Consider the following 24786-nt stretch of genomic DNA (forward strand, 5'->3'; position numbering starts at 1 on the left):
TGACCCATCCAGGCTGTACCTGTGATCGTCCCTCTGGAGCTAGTGTCCAGTAGCCTAAGAAGCAAATCCATCCTGCACGCAGGTGAGTTCACTTCTTCTCCCCTAGGTCCCTCGTTGCAGTGAGCCTGTTGCCAGCAGGACTCACTGAAAATAATAAAACTATCAAAACTTTTACTCTAAGCAGCTCTTTATGAGAGCCACCTAGATTGCACCCTGCTCGGACGGGCACAAAAACCTAACTGAGGCTTGGAGGAGGGTCATAGGGGGAGGAGCCAGTACACACCACCTAGTGGTCAAACTTTTAAATTTTGTGCCCTGTCTCCTGCGGAGCCGCTATTCCCCATGGTCCTGACGGAGTCCCCAGCATCCACTAGGACGTCAGAGAAAAAGATTTACCGGTAGGTTTAAAATCTTATTTTTCTTATAATATTAATAAAGCATTCATTATATGTAGTTGGATGGAGGGGCACTCCAAAAATTCTCAAACATGGTGCTAGTAGACATGGGACCAGCCTTACAAACATTTTTTCCACTTTAGTTTAAGCAGGCATTAACCAGTGCACAAGTTCAGTATGACCCATGAAGATGCATGTTTTTCACCCTCTAATTTGTAGAAAACCCCTCCACCAAATTTCCAATTTGGGCTTCAATCAACAGAATACACCACAACAATATAGAAACAGCTGCAAACTATTTTAATGCAGAAGACATATTTATAGAAAAAAAAATAAAAGATACTATATGTAATACATTTTTGTGAAGCTTTGTTTTTTTTTACCATACAGAGGCTAAAAATAAAATATTTATAAAGATGCATAGATTAACAAAGACAAATTGAACTGCTCAGTTAGAAATAGTGTTAAGACAGGCAAAAGGACAACCAAATAGGATGTCTGGCGTGTTGAGATCTTTTTTTTATTTTTTATTTGAAATAAGGGGTATACAATGGAGTGAGAAAGCGTGCACCTTATGTGAAACACCAGTAGTGTGCAAAATAATATTGACCATGGCACCAAAACTCATTTCTACAGCTGAATTCCTCTAAACATCTGTGGGCTGCCAGTTATCTAGTCTGTTTTCTCATTCAAAGGTTTGTCATATGCATGGATACACAGAATATATAGCTGTACTGCATAAAAAAATACTATGTGGTCAATTCCTGTGCAAAGAAAAAAAAATAGAAAAAAAGTCAAGGAACTTTGGAAAACGGTCTGTAGAACATCGTGGTTCACCCTAGTGGCAAGCGGGCATCGGTAAAACTGTGCAGCATTTTGTACATCAGAAAAAAAAAGGATTGGGATTTTCCTAGTGTATGTTTCAAGAGATTCAAATATGTATGGATTCCACATGCAGATTATGATACACACTCCGGACAGAGATGTAGCCTAGAAAGACAGAAACCCTTTTCCATTGTCGTGGCCAATATCTGTAGTTAAAACGTAAGTGTTTATAATAGAATAAAATATGCCCATCCAATAACAGCAAACATCCTCTGTCCCTATATCTTAAAAATTGGTGAAAACAGTTACAATTACCAGTGACAAAAACCCTAACTTCAAATATTTTTTTATTTTATTTAGCCAACTTGTAGAATAGAGAAACAAATAAATTTGTTTTCACTTTAATAATAATAAAAAAAAGACATCAATATTACTTTTTGGAATAGCAGGCATTAATTTTCCTTTCTAAGGAGGCAATTCAAATCTCAGTGATGTGCAGTCACGCTATGCACATCACCGAATAGTCCAGTACCCCAATATTGCACACATTTTTCTGCTCAACCCTATGTGGAGCGAGTGAATATGTGCAAAAATTGTGGCTGCCAGGTGCCGGCACTCCAACCGTTTCTCCATCGCTACACCGCTTTCGCTGCAAATCAAATTGTCCCCCATAGTATCTATTTCCTCTCCATTATAAGCAATTAGTATTCTGAACTCTGCAGTAATTAAACAGGCATATGGAAATCAAAGTGTTAATAAATACACTTTAGAAGTATTGCAACAAAGACTTATAAAGACAGCTCTTTTCATGGACATCTCACCTTGGGTATGGAACCTGTGTTTCCCCTCTTTCGGTGCACAAGAACACTGCATTGCATCCATACAACAGATGGAGGGCAACAACTTTTCCAGTATACACTCGAATATTACATTTAAATCGTGAAACACCTGAATTGAAGTAAAACTATGTACAGTATACCCATAACCATCTGTAACATTGTACCCATATATACCAAACAATGGATAAAGGTTTAATTCCAGCAGTCTATGAGGGCAAAGAACATACACAAACCACTATTTGGCAAATTTCCGGCATTATCCAACTAAAACAAAATTGCAATGCATCTAATGAAAATCTAAGTTTCCCAGTCTTTAGTCCTTAGTTAGAACAATAGAAACAAGACAAATGTATAAAATCGCCTCTGTACAAAGTATAATCTTTTAAAATAGTTGAATTAACTAAAATAGTGTCTAATCTTATTGTCTTGACAGTCCAATGTATAACATTTATACCACTTGCTGACCTATGCCTCACAATGTTTATCATAGAAATATGTAAGCGAGGGATATCAGTTTTTACAGTACATATGTATATTCCTATACACCAATCTCGTCATCGAGGTCTTCATCAAATGTGTAACCCTGGCCAACTTCCTCTTCATCATCATCATCGTCGTCATCATCAAGCTCTGCATGGTGCCTGATGTGTAGACTGCCGTCATGTTGCTCTGGACTATCTGCAATACCTTCATAGATGGAACGTTTTTCTTCTTCACTGTCCTCTTCATCAATGGATCCATTTCTGTCTGGATTTTCTGAAGTCGTACTTGAGTTGTAGTCCAAGCCAGGGTTTGTAATTGGTAGTGTACTGGGTAGACTATGTGGCTCTATAGTGGAGGAGGACTGTGTGTGTTTTTCATTAACTGTAGTACTTACAGAGGAAAACTTGAAGCCTAAATCACACTGGTCATCTGGACTGCTCCATTCAGAGCTGGGAGGATCTCTGTCCATCACACCTAATACTTCATCCAAGATGGATGGGCCCAAGTCAAGGTGGAAGGACAACATGGATTCTGCATGTTTCAACCCGCAATCCCTTCCAGGTGATAGCCAATCAAGTTGATCAGTGTTCCCTCCTGCACAACTGTTGTTCCATAAACTGTCTTCTTTAGATGACACATTATTGACTGGGCTTGAAGAAACACTCCCTGCACCAGAGCCTATACCTGATGACTGTGAACGTTGACTTAAAGAGTCTGACATTTTAGCTTCCTCATGATCTCCTGTACCAGCCAGTTTCATGAGGCCATTTTTCTTGGAAGTTGGTACTTCTGCTGGTGGAGGCGAGGCAGGACCATGATTGCTAAGGAAGGAGGTGTCCCCAAACACATCCCCTCCTCTTCCAACATGCATGGTGTGTCTAAAATCCCCCAGTGGGGCACTGATCATCTCTCGATCAATGCGGGTTCGCTTCTTTGAGTGGGAGCTGGACTGCTTGAGGATTGGCATCTTGTAACGGAGTCTGCAAGACAAAGCACAACATTAATAATCATGTAAAAAGAGAATCCCGCACAATAGTGATTACTTCATCAGATTAGATTTATAGTACAGTTTGACTTTATATATAATACAAAAAAGCACAACATTATGCTTGCTGTTGGTACATTAGAAGTAAACTTGCAAAAAGCATTCCTGCTGAGCATCAGAATGGGCTTATTTGGATGTCAATAAAAGCAAATGATAAATTCAGTTAAACCATGACTCCATCTGACCATGTATGCAGTGACTATTTCATAAAGCAACTGGTGCCACAGGGGCTGAACCCCTGGTGAGTTGGCTCACAACTATACAGTGAAATCAAACAGAGATACAGCATTCTGGGCCAAGTGGCAGGTCAGCCAATGAACGTACATTTTAAGACATATTGTTACGAAGATTACCTGTTTGCTCTGTTAGGGGGAGAGTTATCAAAGCATGGAGAGAGATAAAGTACCAACCAATCAGCTTCTGTTGTTTTACAGGCTGTGTTTAAATAATGACAGGAGCTGAATGGTTGGTACTTTATCTCTTTTCAGTTCCTCTTCAACCTTTGATAAATCTGGCCCTTCGGGTGGGTACACACTAGAACAATATCGGATTGATATTTTATTACGATTTGGCTGGAAATGACATATTAGCTGGATCGTTCAGTGTGTATGCCTGATTTGCTTGCTCCCGCGGCCGGCAGTGCTGCACAGCCAACTAGAAGATATAGTGTACAATGCCATGCTGCTGAAAGCAGCATGACATCCTACATTGCACGGTCATCCTCTGCACCGCGCATGCGTGTACGCACTTGCCGATGCAAGGTCTTAGCTCTTAGTTTCTGACTAAATAAAATCTGTGGAGCTTGTAATACCTACTCTATCCTCCATATGCAAGTATTATGCAAGGTAGATTGTTGTCAATCTGGCACATTTAAAATTCCCTGTATAGCAGAACCAAACATATAGGACAGGTACAGTGGTGGACCCCTATGAGTATAAACACTGCAGTTAATTAGTGTATTTTAATTAACTGAAAGGCTTTCATGTGGGAGTGTTCAACAGAAAGGTTACGTGCTCCTCCATAGCCCACTAGGCCTATAGTAATACTAGTATAACCATAAGTCTTGTATGCATAAGAATCTACTTCTACCATTCAACACAATGATATGTCCACAAACTTCAGTTCCAACAAATTCCTGCAAACATGAGTAGTTATAAACCTGAAACCGATATAAAAAAGAAAAAAAAAAGAAGAGCTGAACCCTATAGTGTTCATTTTATATTTATCTAATGCAGATATATGGTTATGAAGATATAAAATCTTTTGGTTATAGAGCATTACATAGTATCTGTTATACTGTAATTAGGTCTGCCGAGTTTACAATTTTGAACATTAGCTACATTATTTGCGTTATAATACCATGATCTTTTTTTCCAAGCTATATTCTGTGTGTCATTATAGTTGCACGCTATGAAGACAGACTAATAACAGTTGGCTGTTTGTATTTGACAGATTGTACATGTCGCTCTTACATAACTTGTATACAGTGTTCAATTAAACAAACACCACTACACCGATCAGTACACACACGTACCAAGCACCAATCCTGCTATCTGAGAAAGCTTCAAAGTGGTGCCCGAGGCCTTATCCTTATGATCGCCCTATTTTACTCCAATAAATTACAGGATGTCAGCTAATACAAGGTGCAGTATAAGCATGTAAACAAATAGGGTGGATATGCTATTAAAAAGGTGTAACCCAGGTCTACCTGTTGACAGTAGCTCTTTTTCGGTTACTACTCAAATGCCAAAATCAAAAGCAAGTGGTACAGATGGTCCCTTTTTACAACAGTGACCAACACAACAAATTCAAACCACTGTCACTTGCAGCCACTTTAGCACATACATTATAATAGCTGTAGTAGACAAAAGGCCCCCATACTGTACATCAGCAATCACAAACAGAAAACAAAAAACAAAACATCAGATTCTGGGATTTTTTCCCCCCAATTCAAAGATTCTCCAATCCATCAATCTGCGACCATACATAACAGATATTTTTCAGTGAATTGCAGATCATTTTCAGCAAGTACAGATCTGTCAATATTGAAAGACTCATCAGTTTACCAGAAATTATATGCAAATCTGCTGATTGTTGCCATATACTAGCAATTTACATCCCCAATTTATCTGTGAAATTTAACACCTGATTTACCTATTCCAATCACTTTTTGGTTGGAATTTGCCTTCTGTGCACCACATACATTTTATTACACAATCATCTGCAAAACCAAGCAAAAGCACCTATTGGTCTTTGATGTCCAAAAAAAAGAGGTAAATAACCTTTAAACTGACATGAATGAGGCGTCAGAAGATCTGAAATATTGTAGGATCCCATGGATGTAGATTAAAAGCATATTTTTTTCTTAAAGAACATCGCTGCCCCAGGTATGTGCTGGTAGAGGGAGGGTGCACCCATTTCAGGAAATGTAGATGAAAATGAAAAAATAAAAAAAACTTACATCTTCCTTGTGTTTGTATTAATTTATTTTAAATTAGCTGCCCACCTGCACATACTGATTATTATTAAATCTTGGGTGGAGATACCCATTAACACAAGTGTCACAGTTTAATCATACAATTTTGATTGAATGAAACAAAATATTTCAGCATGTGGAAAACTGCAGCAAAATCATACAATCATATCAAATAGCATTAAAATTGGGAGGGCTGGAAAGGTATAATCTTAATAGAATCAAATGGTCTATAATGCAATTGTACATTGTTACTGCAATGCACACCACATCCTGCCAAAATGAAAATCTTTGGATGTGATGTGATCTTTACATTTTAGATCTAATCCCACTAATCTCTGATTGAAACTCAACAATTACTATAATCTACTTTCTAATTGAAAATGATGTATCATTGTAAACTATGCCCACACTGTGACTGAACTGCAATTCTATAGATTGTAAGCTTGCGAGCAGGGCCTTCCTACCTCTATGACTGTTATCCCCCAGTTTGTTATTGTTATTTCAAATTGTAAAGCGCAATGGAATTTGCTGCGCTATATAAGAAACTGTTAATAAATAAATAATAAAATAAATAAATAAAAAGAAATAAACATAATATATTCTATAAAATGCTTTAACCAATCAACTATAATGGTCACTTGGAGGGGAAGGTGACGGTACAACGGGGACTTATGTTCACGGGGGGGCGGGGGGGATATTGGGTTCACGGTGGGAGGGGGGGGGGGGGGGGGAGGGATCAGGGGTGGCACACACTAGCCATTTTATTCACTAGGAAAAGAAAAATTGAAATGATGTTATTAACTTATACCAAGTCCGACACAGGTATCTGACCACCATTTCAAGCGGTGCCACAGCGGCTTCAAACCACATTCACACTGTAGTCTGAATTCGGGTTAGTGGCGGGTCTTCCCTCTGCTGGCGCTTGGAGATGACATCATCTTCAACTGATGGTACTCCATAGGCTTCCAACAGGACCCTGAATCACCTGTTTATACTGCAGTCTTCCCTGGGTCCTTCCTGGGAGCGACTGCTGCCCCAGGATGATTCCCGGGTCACTGAAACAAAGGCCCCTTTTCCACTGAGCTTTGACATGGTTGACCCGGCAATAACCGGGGTTATCGCGGCAGTGGGAAAGGTGTTAGGTGGTAACAGAGTATTCCAGGATTTATGCAGTCCATGCTTCCTTTCACCTGCTTGTTGCTGTAAAACCTCTATAGAAAGCTATTCCCACTATTTGCATTCTTCAAGCTGAACCAGCAGTACATATTTTAGTACAATAAAATGTTCAGTGTTGAGGATCCCCAGCAAGAAAGACCATGACAACCTTGGAAAAAATCTCAGTCATGAGAAATACACTAGTTACTATTAAGTATACAAAAGTGAACAAATAATTCTGTATAATACCACTGTAAGACTGGTGTGCTTCTACAAAGAGAAAACATAAAAGACTATTATATGATTTGTTATCTGGAATGTTTTACCAGATATAGGGGTTTTTCCATTATACAGTGCACCACGTCTATAAATATACAAAATGACATTTAAAAATAACTGCAGTCTCCCCCCACACTGCCCCTCGCCTGTAGGAGTATACACATGGTGCTCATGTGGGTCTATGACATATCACAGAGCTGCGTCAACAGTTAACTTTTTTTACCATTCTGGCTTTCGCAGATTTCCGAATTTCGTGTTTAATTTTAAGTATGATTGTCACCTCTAAAGGCTAAACAGACCCCAGATATGGTTATAAAACAGATCCTGAAAATGGCTCATTCATCACTGCCATCGCCACAGCTGTAGCTTCCTAAAATGAATCACCAGCATATTTCCAGATTATCTGATGGGACAAGCATACCTAAATATGTTCAGCATACTGTAGGAATGCCAGCAAGGTCTCAGAGGTGATGCCAGTAACATAAGAAGGATGTGAAAACGGAGTGACAAAGAGGTGCCTAGACCATGCACAGAGAGAGAGAGAGAGAGAGAGAGAGAGAGAGAGAGAGAGAGAGAGAGAGAGAGAGAGAGAGAGAGAGAGAGAGAGAGAGAGAGAGAGAGAGAGAGAGAGAGAGAGAGAGAGAGAGAGAGAGAGAGAGAGAGACCTTTACCGACAGGCCTGACAGAGTTAAAAAATAAGAATTTACTTACCGATAATTCTATTTCTCATAGTCCGTAGTGGATGCTGGGAACTCCGTAAGGACCATGGGGAATAGCGGCTCCGCAGGAGACTGGGCACAAAAGTAAAAGCTTTATGACTAGCTGGTGTGCACTGGCTCCTCCCCCTATGACCCTCCTCCAAGCCTCAGTTAGGATACTGTGCCCGGACGAGCGTACATAATAAGGAAGGATCTTGAATCCCGGGTAAGACTCATACCAGCCACACCAATCACACCGTACAACTTGTGATCTGAACCCAGTTAACAGTATGATAAACGTAGGAGCCTCTGAAAAGATCACAACAATAAACAACCCGATTTTTGTAACAATAACTATATACAAGTATTGCAGACAATCCGCACTTGGGATGGGCGCCCAGCATCCACTACGGACTATGAGAAATAGAATTATCGGTAAGTAAATTCTTATTTTCTCTGACGTCCTAGTGGATGCTGGGAACTCCGTAAGGACCATGGGGATTATACCAAAGCTCCCAAACGGGCGGGAGAGTGCGGATGACTCTGCAGCACCGAATGAGAGAACTCCAGGTCCTCCTCAGCCAGGGTATCGAATTTGTAAAATTTAGCAAACGTGTTTGCCCCTGACCAAGTAGCTGCTCGGCAAAGTTGTAAAGCCGAGACACCTCGGGCAGCCGCCCAAGATGAGCCCACCTTCCTTGTGGAATGGGCTTTTACAGATTTTGGCTGTGGCAGGCCTGCCACAGAATGTGCAAGCTGAATCGTACTACAAATCCAACGAGCAATCGTCTGCTTAGAAGCAGGAGCACCCAGCTTGTTGGGTGCATACAGGATAAACAGCGAGTCAGATTTTCTGACTCCAGCCGTCCTGGAAACATATATTTTCAGGGCCCTGACTACGTCCAGCAACTTGGAGTCCTCCAAGTCCCTAGTAGCCGCAGGCACCACAATAGGCTGGTTCATGTGAAACGCTGAAACCACCTTAGGGAGAAATTGAGGGCGAGTCCTCAGTTCTGCCCTGTCTGAATGAAAAATTAGGTAAGGGCTTTTATATGATAAAGCCGCCAATTCTGAGACACGCCTGGCTGAAGCCAGGGCTAACAGCATGACTACTTTCCATGTGAGATATTTTAATTCCACAGTGGTGAGTGGTTCAAACCAATGTGACTTTAGGAGACTCAACACTACATTGAGATCCCAAGGTGCCACTGGAGGCACAAAAGGAGGCTGTATATGCAGTACCCCTTTGACAAACGTCTGAACTTCAGGCACTGAAGCCAGTTCTTTTTGGAAGAATATTGACAGGGCCGAAATTTGAACCTTAATGGACCCTAATTTTAGGCCCATAGATAGTCCTGTTTGCAGGAAATGCAGGAAACGACCCAGTTGAAATTCCTCTGTAGGGGCCTTCTTGGCCTCACACCACGCAACATATTTTCGCCAAATGCGGTGATAATGTTTCGCGGTTACATCCTTCCTGGCCTTGATCAGGGTAGGGATGACTTCATCTGGAATGCCTTTTTCCTTCAGGATCCGGCGTTCAACCTCCATGCCGTCAAACGCAGCCGCGGTAAGTCTTGGAACAGACAAGGTCCCTGCTGGAGCAGGTCCTTTCTTAGAGGTAGAGGCCACGGGTCCTCCGTGAGCATCTCTTGAAGTTCCGGGTACCAAGTCCTCCTTGGCCAATCCGGAGCCACGAGTATAGTTCTTACTCCTCTCCTTCTTATGATTCTCAATACTTTGGGTATGAGAGGCAGAGGAGGGAACACATACACTGACTGGTACACCCACGGTGTTACCAGAGCGTCCACCGCTATCGCCTGAGGGTCCCTTGACCTGGCGCAATATCTGTCTAGTTTCTTGTTGAGACGAGACGCCATCATGTCCACCTTTGGTTTTTCCCAACGGTTTACAATCACGTGGAAGACTTCTGGGTGAAGTCCCCACTCCCCCGGGTGGAGGTCGTGTCTGCTGAGGAAGTCTGCTTCCCAGTTGTCCACTCCCGGAATGAACACCGCTAACAGTGCTGTCACATAATTTTCCGCCCAGCGAAGAATTCTTGCAGCTTCTGCCATTGCCCTCCTTCTTGTGCCGCCCTGTCGGTTTACGTGGGCGACTGCCGTGATGTTGTCCGATTGGATCAATACCGACTGACCCTGAAGCAGAGGCCTTGCTTGACTTAGGGCATTGTAAATTGCCCTTAGTTCCAGGATATTTATGTGAAGAGACGTTTCCATGCTTGACCACAAGCCCTGGAAATTTCTTCCCTGTGTGACTGCTCCCCAGCCTCTCAGGCTGGCATCCGTGGTCACCAGAATCCAGTCCTGAATGCCGAATCTGCGGCCCTCTAGAAGATGAGCACTCTGCAACCACCACAGGAGAGACACCCTTGTCCTTGGAGATAGGGTTATCCGCTGATGCATCTGAAGATGCGATCCGGACCATTTGTCCAGCAGATCCCACTGAAAAGTTCTTGCATGGAATCTTCCGAATGGAATCGCTTCGTAAGAAGCCACCATCTTTCCCAGGACCCTTGTGCATTGATGCACTGACACTTGTCCTGGTTTCAGGAGGTTCCTGACTAGCTCGGATAACTCCCTGGCCTTCTCCTCCGGGAGAAACACCTTTTTCTGGACTGTGTCCAGAATCATCCCTAGGAACAGTAGACGTGTTGTTGGAATCAGCTGCGATTTTGGAATATTTAGAATCCACCCGTGCTGACGTAGCACTACCTGAGATAGTGCTACTCCGACCTCTAACTGTTCTCTGGACCTTGCCCTTATCAGGAGATCGTCCAAGTAAGGGATAATTAAGACGCCTTTTCTTCGAAGAAGAATCATCATTTCGGCCATTACCTTGGTAAAGACCCGTGGTGCCGTGGACAATCCAAACGGCAGCGTCTGAAACTGATAATGACAGTTTTGTACCACAAACCTGAGGTACCCTTGGTGAGAAGGGTAGATTGGGACATGGAGATAAGCATCTTTGATGTCCAGAGACACCATATAGTCCCCTTCTTCCAGGTTCGCTATCACTGCTCTGAGTGACTCCATCTTGAATTTGAACCTTTTTATGTAAGTGTTCAATGATTTCAGATTTAAAATCGGTCTCACCGAGCCGTCCGGCTTCGGTACCACAAACAGCGTGGAGTAATACCCCTTTCCCTGTTGTAGGAGGGGTACCTTGATTATCACCTGCTGGGAATACAGCTTGTGAATAGCTTCCAGTACTGCCTCCCTGTCGGAGGGAGACGTTGGTAGAGCAGACTTCAGGAACCGGCGAGTGGGAGACGTCTCGAATTCCAATTTGTACCCCTGTGATACTACCTGCAGGATCCAGGGGTCCACTTGCGAGTGAGCCCACTGCGCGTTGAAATTTTTGAGACGGGCCCCCACCGTGCCTGAGTCCGCTTGTAAAGCCCCAGCGTCATGCTGAAGACTTGGCAGAAGCGGGGGAGGGCTTCTGATCCTGGGAAGAGGCTGCCTGCTGCAGTCTTTTTCCCCTTCCTCTGCCCCGGGGCAGAAATGAGTGGCCTTTTGCCCGCTTGCCCTTATGGGGACGAAAGGACTGAGTTTGAAAAGACGGTGTCTTTTTCTGCTGAGAGGTGACCTGGGGTAAAATGGTGGATTTCCCAGCCGTCGCCGTGGCCACCAGGTCCGATAGACCGACCCCAAATAACTCCTCCCCTTTATACGGCAAAACTTCCATATGCCGTTTGGAATCCGCATCACCTGACCACTGTCGTGTCCATAAACTTCTTCTGGCAGACAGCGCACTTACTCTTGATGCCAGGGTGCAAATATCCCTCTGTGCATCTCGCATATATAGTAATGCATCCTTTAAATGCTCTATAGTCAATAATATACTGTCCCTATCCAGGGTATCAATATTTTCAGTCAGGGAATCCGACCAAGCCACTCCAGCGCTGCACATCCAGGCTGAGGCGATTGCTGGTCGTAGTATAACACCAGTATGTGTGTATATACCCTTTAGGATATTTTCCAGCTTTCTATCAGCTGGTTCCTTGAGGGCGGCCGTATCAGGAGACGGCAACGCCACTTGTTTTGATAAGCGTGTGAGCGCCTTATCTACCCTAGGGGTTTTTTTTATCGGGGGAAACCCACGCTTTGTCACACACCTCATTTAATTCATCTGATTCAGGAAAAACTATGGGTAGTTTTTTCACACCCCACATAATACCCCTTTTTGTGGTACTTGTAGTATCAGAAATGTTCAAAGCCTCCTTCATTGCCGTGATCATGTAACGTGTGGCCCTACTGGACATTACGTTTGTCTCGTCACCGTCGACGCTGGAGTCAGTATCCGTGTCTGGGTCTGTGTCGACCATCTGAGGTAACGGGCGCTTTAGAGCCCCTGACGGTGTTTGAGACGCCTGGACAGGCACTAACTGATTTGCCGGCTGTCTCATGTCGTCAACAGTTTTTTGCAAAGTGCTGACACTGTCACGTAATTCCTTCCATACGACCATCCAGTCAGGTGTCGACTCCCTAGGAGGTGACATCACTATTACAGGCAATTGCTCCGCCTCCACATCATTTTCCTCCTCATACATGTCGACATAATCGTACCGACACACAGCACACACACAGGGAATGCTCTGATAGAGGACAGGACCCCACGAGCCCTTTGGGGAGACAGAGGGAGAGTTTGCCAGCACACACCAGAGCGCTATATATATATATATATATATATATACAGGGATAACCTTATATAAGTGTTTCTCCCTTCTATAGCTGCTGTATTTGTATTATCTGCCAATTAGTGCCCCCCCTCTCTTGTTTTACCCTGATTCTGTAGCAGGACTGCAGGGGAGAGTCAGGGAGCCGTCCTTCCAGCGGAGCTGTGAGGGAAAATGGCGCTTGTGTGCTGAGGAGATAGGCCCCACCCCCTTTTCGGCTGCCTTTTCTCCCGCTTTTTTTAGGAAAACTGGCAGGGGTTAAATGCATCCATATAGCCCAGGAGCTATATGTGATGCATTTCTTTAGCCATATAAGGTTTAAAACGTGTTTTATTGCGTCTCAGGGCGCTCCCCCCCAGCGCCCTGCACCCTCAGTGACCGGAGTGTGAAGTGTGCTGAGAGCAATGGCGCACAGCTGCAGTGCTGTGCGCTACCTTATTGATGACAGGAACGTCTTCTGCCGCCGATTTTTCCGGACCTCTTCGCTCTTCTGGCTCTGTAAGGGGGCCGGCGGCGCGGTTCCGGGACCCATCCAAGCTGAGCCTGTGATCGTCCCTCTGGAGCTAATGTCCAGTAGCCAAGAAGCCCAATCCACTCTGCATGCAGGTGAGTTCGCTTCTTCTCCCCTTAGTCCCACGATGCAGTGAGCCTGTTGCCAGCAGGTCTCACTGAAAATAAAAAACCTATTTAAACTTTTACTCTAAGCAGCTCAGGAGAGCTACCTAGCATGCACCCTTCTCGGCCGGGCACAAAATCTAACTGAGGCTTGGAGGAGGGTCATAGGGGGAGGAGCCAGTGCACACCAGCTAGTCATAAAGCTTTTACTTTTGTGCCCAGTCTCCTGCGGAGCCGCTATTCCCCATGGTCCTTACGGAGTTCCCAGCATCCACTAGGATGTCAGAGAAATAAAGAAACTTTACTGCAGATGAAAAGTCATTAGAGTCACATCATTCAGTGTATTGGATAGTCACAAATCTAAACAAGCTAAATGAATCAGAGGGAATCATTTTAACAGCTGCAAGCAAATTAGTGTTCGAATGACAATTTATTATATTTACTTCATTTTTGGTGCAATCAGCATTAACAGTTTAGGTGTGATAGTTAAACTTGAGATATAAACTGTTTTGGCACAGAGTGTTTCTACATAATTAATGCATCGCAGCAGAGCGTTATATAAACAAAAAACAGCACTGTCACAACAATACCATTAAACAAAATAAATAAATAAAAATAACTAAAACAAAAAAAAAAAAAAAGTTTATAATAGCTAAGCCTGTTGTGTATTTGCCCGTTACAGCCAATCCAAAGCCAGGTACACACTATACGATATGCTTCATTAGCGATTTGTCAGTGTTTGCCCTTGAACTCCCAAGCAAACGACATAGTGCATACACACTAAACGATATCGCTAGTGATATCGTTCAGTGGCGTCATCCCGAACATGCAGTTTCTGACAATATCATCAGATTGACCTGCATGTTTAGATGATAGGCAATATCGTTAACGATGCACGCTCCTGCGGGTCGTTAATGAATTTGGGCAGTATCCTATTAGCCCCAATGCCAGCATAATTTTTTTCAGATGTTGGCATTTATCAGAGATTATACTTCGAGTGCCTCAGGCCCCCGAAGCATAATCCGCGATAACGGGCCACCGGATCCACGAAAACACGGGATCTAGGATTTACCCTGCTCCAATGTGTTATCGCACGATCGCAGGTCCAATTTCGGCCGATAAAAACAGTCTCTAATTGGATACCGCGATAATTACTATCGGTCATTAATCGCAATAGCCGGCCGTTTTTACCGGCCGAAAGTACTTTGAGGCTAATAGGATACCGCCCATTGTGTGTACACACTGGATGATTATCATAACAATGTATTGTTACCATCCACATCGTTCAAAAAAAAAAAAAAAAAAAAATCGCATAGTGTGTACCCAGCTCAAGTTTCAGTAGATCAGAAACTTTATGCATTTCCTTATCCTTCAGATCTAAAATACATTTGAGGAGCTCAGTGGAAAAGAGACACGTCACATCTACATGGATTTTTTTTGCTCCCATCAAATAGCCTCTGCCATCTAGCATCTACTCCACTAACTTCTAACATAGTGGCATGTGCTTATTTCTTACCAGCAGCAAAACAAAAATCCCGGGTATTATATTTGAAGACTATTCTAATTGAAAAGGGACTAATGGGGCCCACACTCTGTGCTATTTGTGCTAGGTGAGATTTGAGCCGCCTATACAATCTGTGCTATACAATTTGGATTAAGTGGGGTTTGCTATTTGAACAACATCCAATTTTAAAAACACTATAATGTACGGTGTGTGCTATAGTACAAAAATACCTGCCTGCACATACTATTTTGCCTTGAGATATGGACTAGTCGGGAGCGCATCGCAAGGGACAATACACACGGTGCTATTTGAACTAGATGAGATGCTATTTGAACTAAAAAGATCAAATAGCATGCGATAAATGTACCATGTGTGGCCCCCTAAGTAATATTGTAGCATTTGCCTCTTTTCCACTGAGCCCCTCATTTGTATATGCATTTTTTCTATGGTTACTTTGGCAAGATGATGTCAAGGATACAGTTATAATATTTATAGTTCTGCTCCATGAATAACAGATAAACTGATCACATGCTTAGCTCAGCAAAACTGTGTTTTAAAGATCTCCTTTTATTTATGAAGGGGCCTTTCAATTGGAATGTCCGATATGCGACTGTTTTTACTCATAATAGTGCAGCATATTATACATGCATCTATGTCTACCCCATATACTCAGTAGTTTTATAACCCCCCCCCCCCCCCCAAAACTAAATATTTAACAGATCCTGGCTGCAGCCAAGTGTCTGACACTTGAATAGGGAACAAAGCACCTTCTGTCTGGTTTTGGCTCATGAAATGCAACTTCAGATGAGACCAGAGTCCCCCCTTTTCCGCTTTTCTCAGAAACAAGAAATAAAAACCCTACCCCCGGAAAATGGTGGGATAGCTGCTCTGGACACACTTGTCTATTCTTTGTGATCAAGTAGAACTAGTAAATTAAAGTGGATCTGTCAGCCCGATATTAACCATGTTGGAATCTTACAAGCGTCTCATCAGGATGTGTGTGACCGGTGTCACAATACTCTAATCATCATTTTCTTCCTCTTTTCTGGTAAAATGAAAGGAATCATCAGCTACTATGCTGTTCTGATCCATCTGTATTTCCATATGAATTATTTAAGAAAAAAATAATAATCTGCTGCCCTTTTGAAGGTTGGAGGGTAGAGGTCTTTACAGCATCCTCAATTGTATATACCTTTGTAAGTTTAAAAATGTTTTTAAAACCATAAGGCTTCATACACACAGTGATTACATTGTAAATTGTTTGTAAATCCTATATGGATTATGTAACAGGTTCAGAGTGTGTTTTTGGCATGGTCCACGCTAAATTTAAAGCGCTAAATCAGTTATAAGATTGGTTTTACCTTATAACTGATTGCCGCTTTAAAACTAAGCAGCTAACTCATAAAAATCACATCGGAACATTCACCTCGGAATTTATTATATAACCCCCATAAATGCACGCTGACGCGTGTAGTCCAACATATAATGTAAGCGATGGACAAACATTTGCACCCTTCCAGACAAGCGTTTGCTTTACTCTGCTTCTACTGTAACATTGCCAGCAGCACTCAGAAGCGTTGATGCTGTGTAACATGCAAACTACAATAGGCCTCATGGAAATTTCAAGACCGGTTGTTATGCTTTAACTAGCGCCGTCAATCAACACCTGTGTGCACCAGCCCTGGGGCAGCAGAAAAATTATTATTATGGATTTGCAAATCAGCTTACTATCAATTTGGGAATGTGAGTAAAAAACAGAATTACTGGTAATCTCCTGCTAAGCAGAATGACTAGTACGTTTATGTGGGAAAATACTATAAACAGTTTATACAAAATTCTAAAGTATCTATAATTACCAGATAGATTATTTGCAGACGAGTAGACTTAAAGACTGCTATAAATGGCATCTTATGCACGGCAGCTAGACATGAAACTTACAACAGGATCACTTACACAGAACCATTTCCCCAATGCAAGAGACATGTGGACAGAGGCATTTAGACAGTTGTGACATCCCATGGAAGTTGATGACTATATGGTTACGATCATTCAAACAGCTCTCATTAAACCGTTGTGCTTTTATACACGCAGCGGACATTGTTACCACATTTATATAAAGGTCAGATTTAAAGGGTTTAAAAGCAAACATTTTTAAGCATTAGTGAATAAAAAAAATAAGATTTTACTCACCGGTAAATCTATTTCTCGTAGTCCGTAGTGGATGCTGGGTACTCCGTAAGGACCATGGGGAATAGACGGGCTCCGCAGGAGACTGGGCACTCTAAAAGAAAGATTAGGTACTATCTGGTGTGCACTGGCTCCTCCCTCTATGCCCCTCCTCCAGACCTCAGTTAGGGAAACTGTGCCCGGAAGAGCTGACACTACTAGGAAAGGATTTGGAATCCAGGGTAAGACTCATACCAGCCACACCAATCACACCGTACAACTCGTGATAACTATACCCAGTTAACAGTATGAATAACAACTGAGCCTCACTGAACAGATGGCTCATAACAATAACCCTTTAGTTAAGCAATAACTATATACAAGTATTGCAGACAATCCGCACTTGGGACGGGCTCCCAGCATCCACTACGGACTACGAGAAATAGATTTACCGGTGAGTAAAATCTTATTTTCTCTGACGTCCTAGTGGATGCTGGGTACTCCGTAAGGACCATGGGGATTATACCAAAGCTCCCAAACGGGCGGGAGAGTGAGGATGACTCTGCAGCACCGAATGAGCAAACTCAAGGTCCTCCTCAGCCAGGGTATCAAACTTGTAGAATTTTGCAAACGTGTTTGATCCCGACCAGGTAGCAGCTCGGCAAAGTTGTAAAGCCGAGACCTCTCGGGCAGCCGCACAAGAAGAGCCCACCTTCCTCGTGGAATGGGCTTTGACTGATTTAGGATGCGGCAGTCCAGCCGCAGAATGTGCAAGTTGAATCGTGCAACAGATCCAGCGAGCAATAGTCTGCTTAGAAGCAGGAGCACCCAGCTTGTTGGGTGCATGCAGGATAAACAGCGAGTCAGTTTTTCTGACTCTAGCCGTCCTGGAAACATAGATTTTCAGGGCCCGGACTACATCAAGCAGCTTGGAAGCCTCCAAGTCCCGAGTAGCAGCAGGCACCACAATAGGTTGGTTCAAATGAAACGCTGATACCACCTTAGGGAGAAATTGGGGACGAGTCCTCAATTCTGCCCTGTCCATATGGAAGATCAGATAGGGGCTTTTACATGACAAAGCCGCCAATTCTGACACACGCCTAGCCGAAGCCAAGGCCAAAAGCATGACCACTTTCCACGTGAGATATTTCAACTCCACGGTCTGAAGTGGCTCAAACCAATGTGATTTTAGGAAATCCAACACAACGTTGAGATCCCAAGGTGCCACTGGAGGCACAAAAGGGGGCTGAATATGCAGTACTCCCTTAACAAACGTCTGAACTTCAGGCAGTGAAGCCAGTTCTTTTTGAAAGAAAATAGACAGGGCCGAAATCTGGACTTTAATGGATCCCAATTTTAGGCCCATAGTCACACCTGACTGTAGGAAGTGCAGAAATCGACCCAGCTGAAATTCTTCTGTTGGGGCCTTCATAGCCTCACACCAAGCAACATATTTTCGCCATATGCGGTGATAATGTTTTGCTGTCACATCCTTCCTAGCTTTTATCAGCGTAGGAATGACTTCAACCGGAATACCCTTCTCCATCAGGATCCGGCGTTCAACCACCATGCCGTCAAACGCAGCCGCAGTAAGTCTTGGAACAGACAGGGCCCCTGCTATAGCAGATCCTGTCGGAGCGGCAGAGGCCAAGGGTCCTCTGAGATCATTTCTTGAATTTCCGGGTACCAAGTCCTTCTTGGCCAATCCGGAACGATGAGTATAGTTCTTACTCCTCTTTTTCTTATTATCCTCAGTACCTTTGGTATGAGAGGAAGAGGAGGGAACACATAAACCGACTGGTACACCCACGGTGTCACTAGAGCGTCCACAGCTATCGCCTGAGGGTCCCTTGACCTGGCGCAATATCTTTTTAGCTTTTTGTTGAGGCGGGACGCCATCATGTCCACCTGTGGCCTTTCCCAACGATTTACAATCAGCTGGAAGACTTCTGGATGAAGTCCCCACTCTCCCGGGTGGAGGTCGTGCCTGCTGAGGAAGTCTGCTTCCCAGTTGACCACTCCCGGAATGAACACTGCTGACAGTGCTATCACGTGATTTTCCGCCCATCGGAGAATCCTTGTGGCTTCTGCCATCGCCATCCTGCTTCTTGTGCCGCCCTGTCGGTTTACATGGGCGACCGCCGTGATGTTGTCTGACTGAATCAGCACTGGCTGGTTTAGAAGCAGGGGTTTTGCTTGACTTAGGGCATTGTAAATGGCCCTTAGTTCCAGAATATTTATGTGCAGGGAAGCTTCCTGACTCGACCATTGTCCTTGGAAGTTTCTTCCCTGAGTGACTGCCCCCCAACCTCGGAGGCTTGCATCCGTGGTCACCAGGACCCAGTCCTGTATGCAGAATCTGCGGCCCTCGAGTAGATGAGCACTCTGCAGCCACCACAGCAGAGACACTCTGGCCCTCGGGGACAGGGTGATCAGCCGATGCATCTGAAGATGCGATCCGGACCACTTGTCTAACAGATCCCACTGAAAGATCTGTGCATAGAATCTGCCGAATGGAATTGCCTCGTAAGAAGCTACCATCTTTCCCAGGACTCGCGTGCAGTGATGCACCGACACCTGTTTTGGTTTTAGGAGGTCTCTGACCAGAGATGACAACTCCTTGGCCTTCTCCTCCGGGAGAAACACCTTCTTCTGTTCTGTGTCCAGAATCATACCCAGGAACAGCAGACGCGTCGTAGGAACCAGCTGCGACTTTGGGATATTCAGAATCCAGCCGTGCTGTTGTAGCACTTCCGGAGATAGTGCTACTCCGACCAACAACTGCTCCCTGGACCTCGCCTTTATAAGGAGATCGTCCAAGTACGGGATAATTATAACTCCCTTCTTTCGAAGGAGTATCATCATTTCGGCCATTACTTTGGTAAATACCCTCGGTGCCGTGGACAGACCAAACGGCAAAGTCTGGAATTGGTAATGGCAGTCCTGTACCACAAAACGGAGGTACACCTGGTGAGGTGGGTAAATGGGGACATGTAGGTAAGCATCCTTGATGTCCAGTGATACCATGTAATCCCCCTCTTCCAGGCTTGCAATAACCGCCCTGAGCGATTCCATTTTGAACTTGAACTTCCTTATATAAGTGTTCAAGGATTTCAAATTTAGAATGGGTCTCACCGAACCGTCTGGTTTCAGTACCACAAACATTGTGGAATAGTAACCCCGTCCCTGTTGAAGGAGGGGAACTTTTATTATCACCTGCTGGAGGTACAGCTTGTGAATTGCCGCCAGTACTATCTCCCTGTCCTGGGGAGTAGCTGGCAAGGCTGATTTGAGGTAACGGCGAGGGGGAGACGTCTCGAATTCCAGCTTGTATCCCTGAGATACCACTTGTAGAACCCAGAGATCCACCTGTGAGCGAACCCACTGGTCGCTGAAGTTCCAGAGACGGGCCCCCACCGCACCTGGCTCCACATGTGGAGCCCCAGCGTCATGCGGTGGACTTAGTGGAAGCAGGGGAGGATTTTTGTTCTTGGGAACTGGCTGTATGGTGCAGCTTTTTCCCTCTACCCCTGCCTCTGGGCAGAAAGGACGCGCCTCTAACCCGCTTGCCTTTCTGAGGCCGAAAGGACTGTACTTGATAATACGGTGCTTTCTTAGGCTGTGAGGGAACCTGAGGTAAAAAAGTCGACTTCCCAGCTGTTGCTGTGGATACGAGGTCTGAAAGACCGTCCCCAAACAATTCCTCGCCCTTATAAGGCAAAATTTTCATGTGCCTTTTAGAATCAGCATCACCCGTCCACTGCCGAGTCCATAATACTCTCCTGGCAGAAATGGACACCGCATTAATTCTAGATGCCAGCCGGCAAATGTCCCTCTGTGCATCTCTCATATATAAGACTACGTCTTTAATATGCTCTATGGTTAGCAATATAGTGTCCCTGTCAAGGGAATCAATGTTATCAGACAGGGAATCAGACCACGCTGCTGCAGCACTGCACATCCACGCTGAAGCAATAGCACAGGCTTGGCCAACCTGTGGCTCTCCAGATGTTGTGAAACTAAACATCCCAGCATGCCTTGCCACAGTTTAAGCATTCCCTAATAGCAAAAATGTGGAAAAGCATGATGGGACTTGTAGTTTTACAACAGCTGGAGAGCCACAGGTTGGCCAGGCCTGCAATAGCAGGTCTCAGTATAGTACCTGAGTGTGTATATACAGACTTCAGGATAGCCTCCTGCTTTCTATCTGCAGGCTCCTTTAAGGCGGCCGTATCCTGAGACGGCAGTGCCACCTTTTTTGATAAGCGTGTGAGCGCTTTGTCCACCTTAGGGGATGTCTCCCAGCGTAGCCTATCCGTTGGTGGGAAAGGGTACGCCATTAGTAACCGCTTAGAAATTACTAGTTTCTTATCTGGGGAACCCCACGCTTCTTCACACAATTCGTTTAACTCATCAGATGGGGGAAAAGTCACTGGCTGCTTTTTCTCCCCAAACATAATACCCTTTTTTGTGGTAACCGGGTTAATGTCAGAAATGTGCAACACATTTTTCATTGCCGTAATCATGCATCGGATGGCCCTTGTGGACTGTACATTTATCTCATCCTCGTCGACACTGGAGTCAGACTCCGTGTCGACATCTGTGTCAGCCATCTGAGGTAGCGGGCGTTTTTGAGCCCCTGACGGCTTCTGAGATGCCTGGGCAGGCGCGGGCTGAGATGCCGGCTGTCCCAAAGCTGCGTCATCGAACCTTTTATGTAAGGAGTTGACACTGTCGGTTAATACCTTCCACATATCCATCCACTCAGGTGTCGGCCCCGGAGGGGGCGACATCACACGTATCGGCACCTTCTCCGCCTCCACGTAAGCGTCCTCATCAAACATGTCGACACAGCCGTACCGACACACCGCACACACACACACAGGGAAAGCTCTGACTGAGGACAGGACCCCACAAAGTCCTTTGGGGAGACAGAGAGAGAGTATGCCAGCACACACCACAGCGCTATTTAATCAGGGATGTACACTAACACAAAGTGATTTTTCCCTATAGCTGCTTTACATATACAATTTGCGCCTAAATTTAGTGCCCCCCCTCTCTTTTTTACCCTTTGAGCCTGGAAACTGCAGGGGAGAGCCTGGGGAGCTGTCTTCCAGCGGAGCTGTGAAGAGGAAATGGCGCCAGTGTGCTGAGGGAGATAGCCCCACCCCTTTCTCGGTGGGACTTCTCCCGCTCTTATATTTATATTATGGCGGGGGATTTTGCACATATATAGTTTATTGGACTATATTATGTGCTTTTTGCCATAGAAGGTACTCTAATTGCAGCCCAGGGCGCCCCCCCCCACCCAGCGCCCTGCACCATATCAGTGACCGGAGTGTGTGGTGTGCATGGGGAGCAATGGCGCACAGCTGCAGCGCTGTGCGCTACCTTAATGAAGACCGAAGTCTTCAGCCGCCGATTTTCAGGATGTTCTTCTTGCTTCTGGCTCTGCAAGGGGGACGGCGGCGCGGCTCCGGGACCGGACGATCTTGGACGGGCCCAGTGTTCGATCTCTCTGGAGCTAATGGTGTCCAGTAGCCTTAGAAGCCCAAGCTAGCTGCAAGCAGGTAGGTTCGCTTCTCTCCCCTCAGTCCCTCGTAGCAGTGAGTCTGTTGCCAGCAGATCTCACTGAAAATAAAAAACCTAACAAATACTTTCTTTACTAGAAGCTCAGGAGAGCCCCTAGTGTGCAACCAGCTCGGGCCGGGCACAGATTGTAACCGAGGTCTGGAGGAGGGGCATAGAGGGAGGAGCCAGTGCACACCAGATAGTACCTAATCTTTCTTTTAGAGTGCCCAGTCTCCTGCGGAGCCCGTCTATTCCCCATGGTCCTTACGGAGTACCCAGCATCCACTAGGACGTCAGAGAAATAGGATATTTACATAACTCCAAAATGTTTAATTAATTAGACCCTTACTTATTGCGTCAACTTTTTTGGATGCAACTCCACTTACTTATGTCCTCCACTGACATACCACCACCAGCCATAAAAAGAAAGTCACACAGAGCTAAAGAATTAATTTTGAGAAAAAGAGTATTCCATATAAATGTATGCTTGTAACAGTATTGTCCAGTATTTGTCACCCTATGGCAGAGTAATAATCTCCCCACCAGCATTCTTTGCTTTTAAATTTGACCTTACATTATCTCAGACAGCAACCACTTTGATCTTCTTTTGGATTTGCCTTGGTCACTTATAAAGACAGCTCACAACAGACTAATGAATCCGTAACAGAGCAGCTGAAACTCATCAAGCGTGGCAGACCCTGGTAAGCGTGTGCCACACATTATCACTGCGTGACTGTTCTAGAGTCTCGTCTGGTGTTCAACAGCTCCACAGTCACTTTCTGGGATTGGACATACACAGCATGTTTGAAGTGACCCTTTCATCGACAAGCTGGATGTCAGTAGAAACACGTTTCGTATGTACATTTGGTTGACATTTCTATTGTTCGTTTACATTTTTTTTAATTAATGTGCCAATTTACCAATTGCAGTGGGCTAGAAGCAACCTGTTACCAAATTCATTGGCACACGAGCTAACATTCCATCGATACACACCTCAAAACAATTTTTAAAGAAAGATCATGCTGTCAACATCAGGTAAATGTAGATGTTTAAACACTGATAAATGGGCACAATTATATATTTCTGTGGTTGTTAAAACACTTGTAAAAAAAAACAACAACTATACACATAAAGGCGATGCACATCTCAGGACTGGATCTGGTTGGCATACTGGTATTCGGATGCTGGCAGTCGGAATACAGGCGGAGCAATCCTGACACTGGTCAGAAGATAGACACCGAAATCTCAATCTCTAGTATGCCAGGGAGGGTTAGGGTTAGACTGCGGAAAAGGGGTGGGGGGGTGAGGGAGAAGATTAGGCTGCGGGGAGGGAGGGTTAAAATATTTACCTAGGTGTCAAGATTCTGCGCATCGGGATGCCACTGTCTGTCTTTTGACTGGCAGCATCCTAAGCGCCGGTATCCCGATACCATCCCCTCAGGAGACCTGTACTATAACAGTAACGAGACCTCCTGCTGTCATATATGCTCACTGAGCTCTGCAGATCAGCTGGTGAATCTCGAGGCTTCAAAGTTATGGGATGGCAACATGTGTAACTTCTGACCTTCGATCCTTCATCTAGATGTTCCATGTTTAAACAGATTGTGTAGATCAGTGGATCCCAAACTCTGTCCTCAAGGACCCACAACAATTCATGTTTTCTAGGTCACCCACCAGATGCACAGGTGTATTCATTACTCACTGACACATTTTAAAAAATCCACAGGCGGAGCTTATTATTTCACTAAAGATTCTGTGAGGAGATCTGGAAAACGTGAACTGTTGGGGGTCTTTGAGGACAGAGTTTGCGAACTACTGGCGTAGATGAATAAGCCTACTTTTGAGACTTTGCACTATAAGCCACAAAGCTCTAGAACTGGTTCAGAAAGTTATGTTGGCTACTTAAAGGTGCCCCGCCATAGCAGGATTGGTGAGTAAAAACAGTTTTTCCAGAGCCTGCAAACCCAACGTTAACTAAAGTTAAAACAGTCATGGAAGGAGTATGTAAAAATGAAGAGAAATGACAAGCTGACTGA

At 44.5% G+C, this 24786-nt stretch overlaps 1 protein-coding gene across 3 annotated transcripts in view; it reads right to left on the bottom strand.

Annotated features, from left to right (window-relative positions):
• Nucleotides 1-678: 678 nt before the first annotated feature.
• CDC42EP5 (CDC42 effector protein 5) overlaps nucleotides 679-24786 on the bottom strand; it is a 49500-nt gene continuing 25392 nt past the window's right edge. For all 3 annotated transcript variants that reach the window (XM_063942883.1, XM_063942881.1, XM_063942882.1), the window contains one exon: nucleotides 679-3522. In XM_063942883.1, coding sequence (XP_063798953.1) covers nucleotides 2598-3509 — 912 coding nt within the window. In that variant the 5' untranslated portion in view covers nucleotides 3510-3522 and the 3' untranslated portion in view covers nucleotides 679-2597. The remainder of the gene's footprint in view (nucleotides 3523-24786) is intronic.

Source organism: Pseudophryne corroboree, chromosome 10, assembly GCF_028390025.1.
Source record: "Pseudophryne corroboree isolate aPseCor3 chromosome 10, aPseCor3.hap2, whole genome shotgun sequence".
NCBI classification, from domain to species: Eukaryota; Metazoa; Chordata; class Amphibia; order Anura; family Myobatrachidae; genus Pseudophryne; species Pseudophryne corroboree.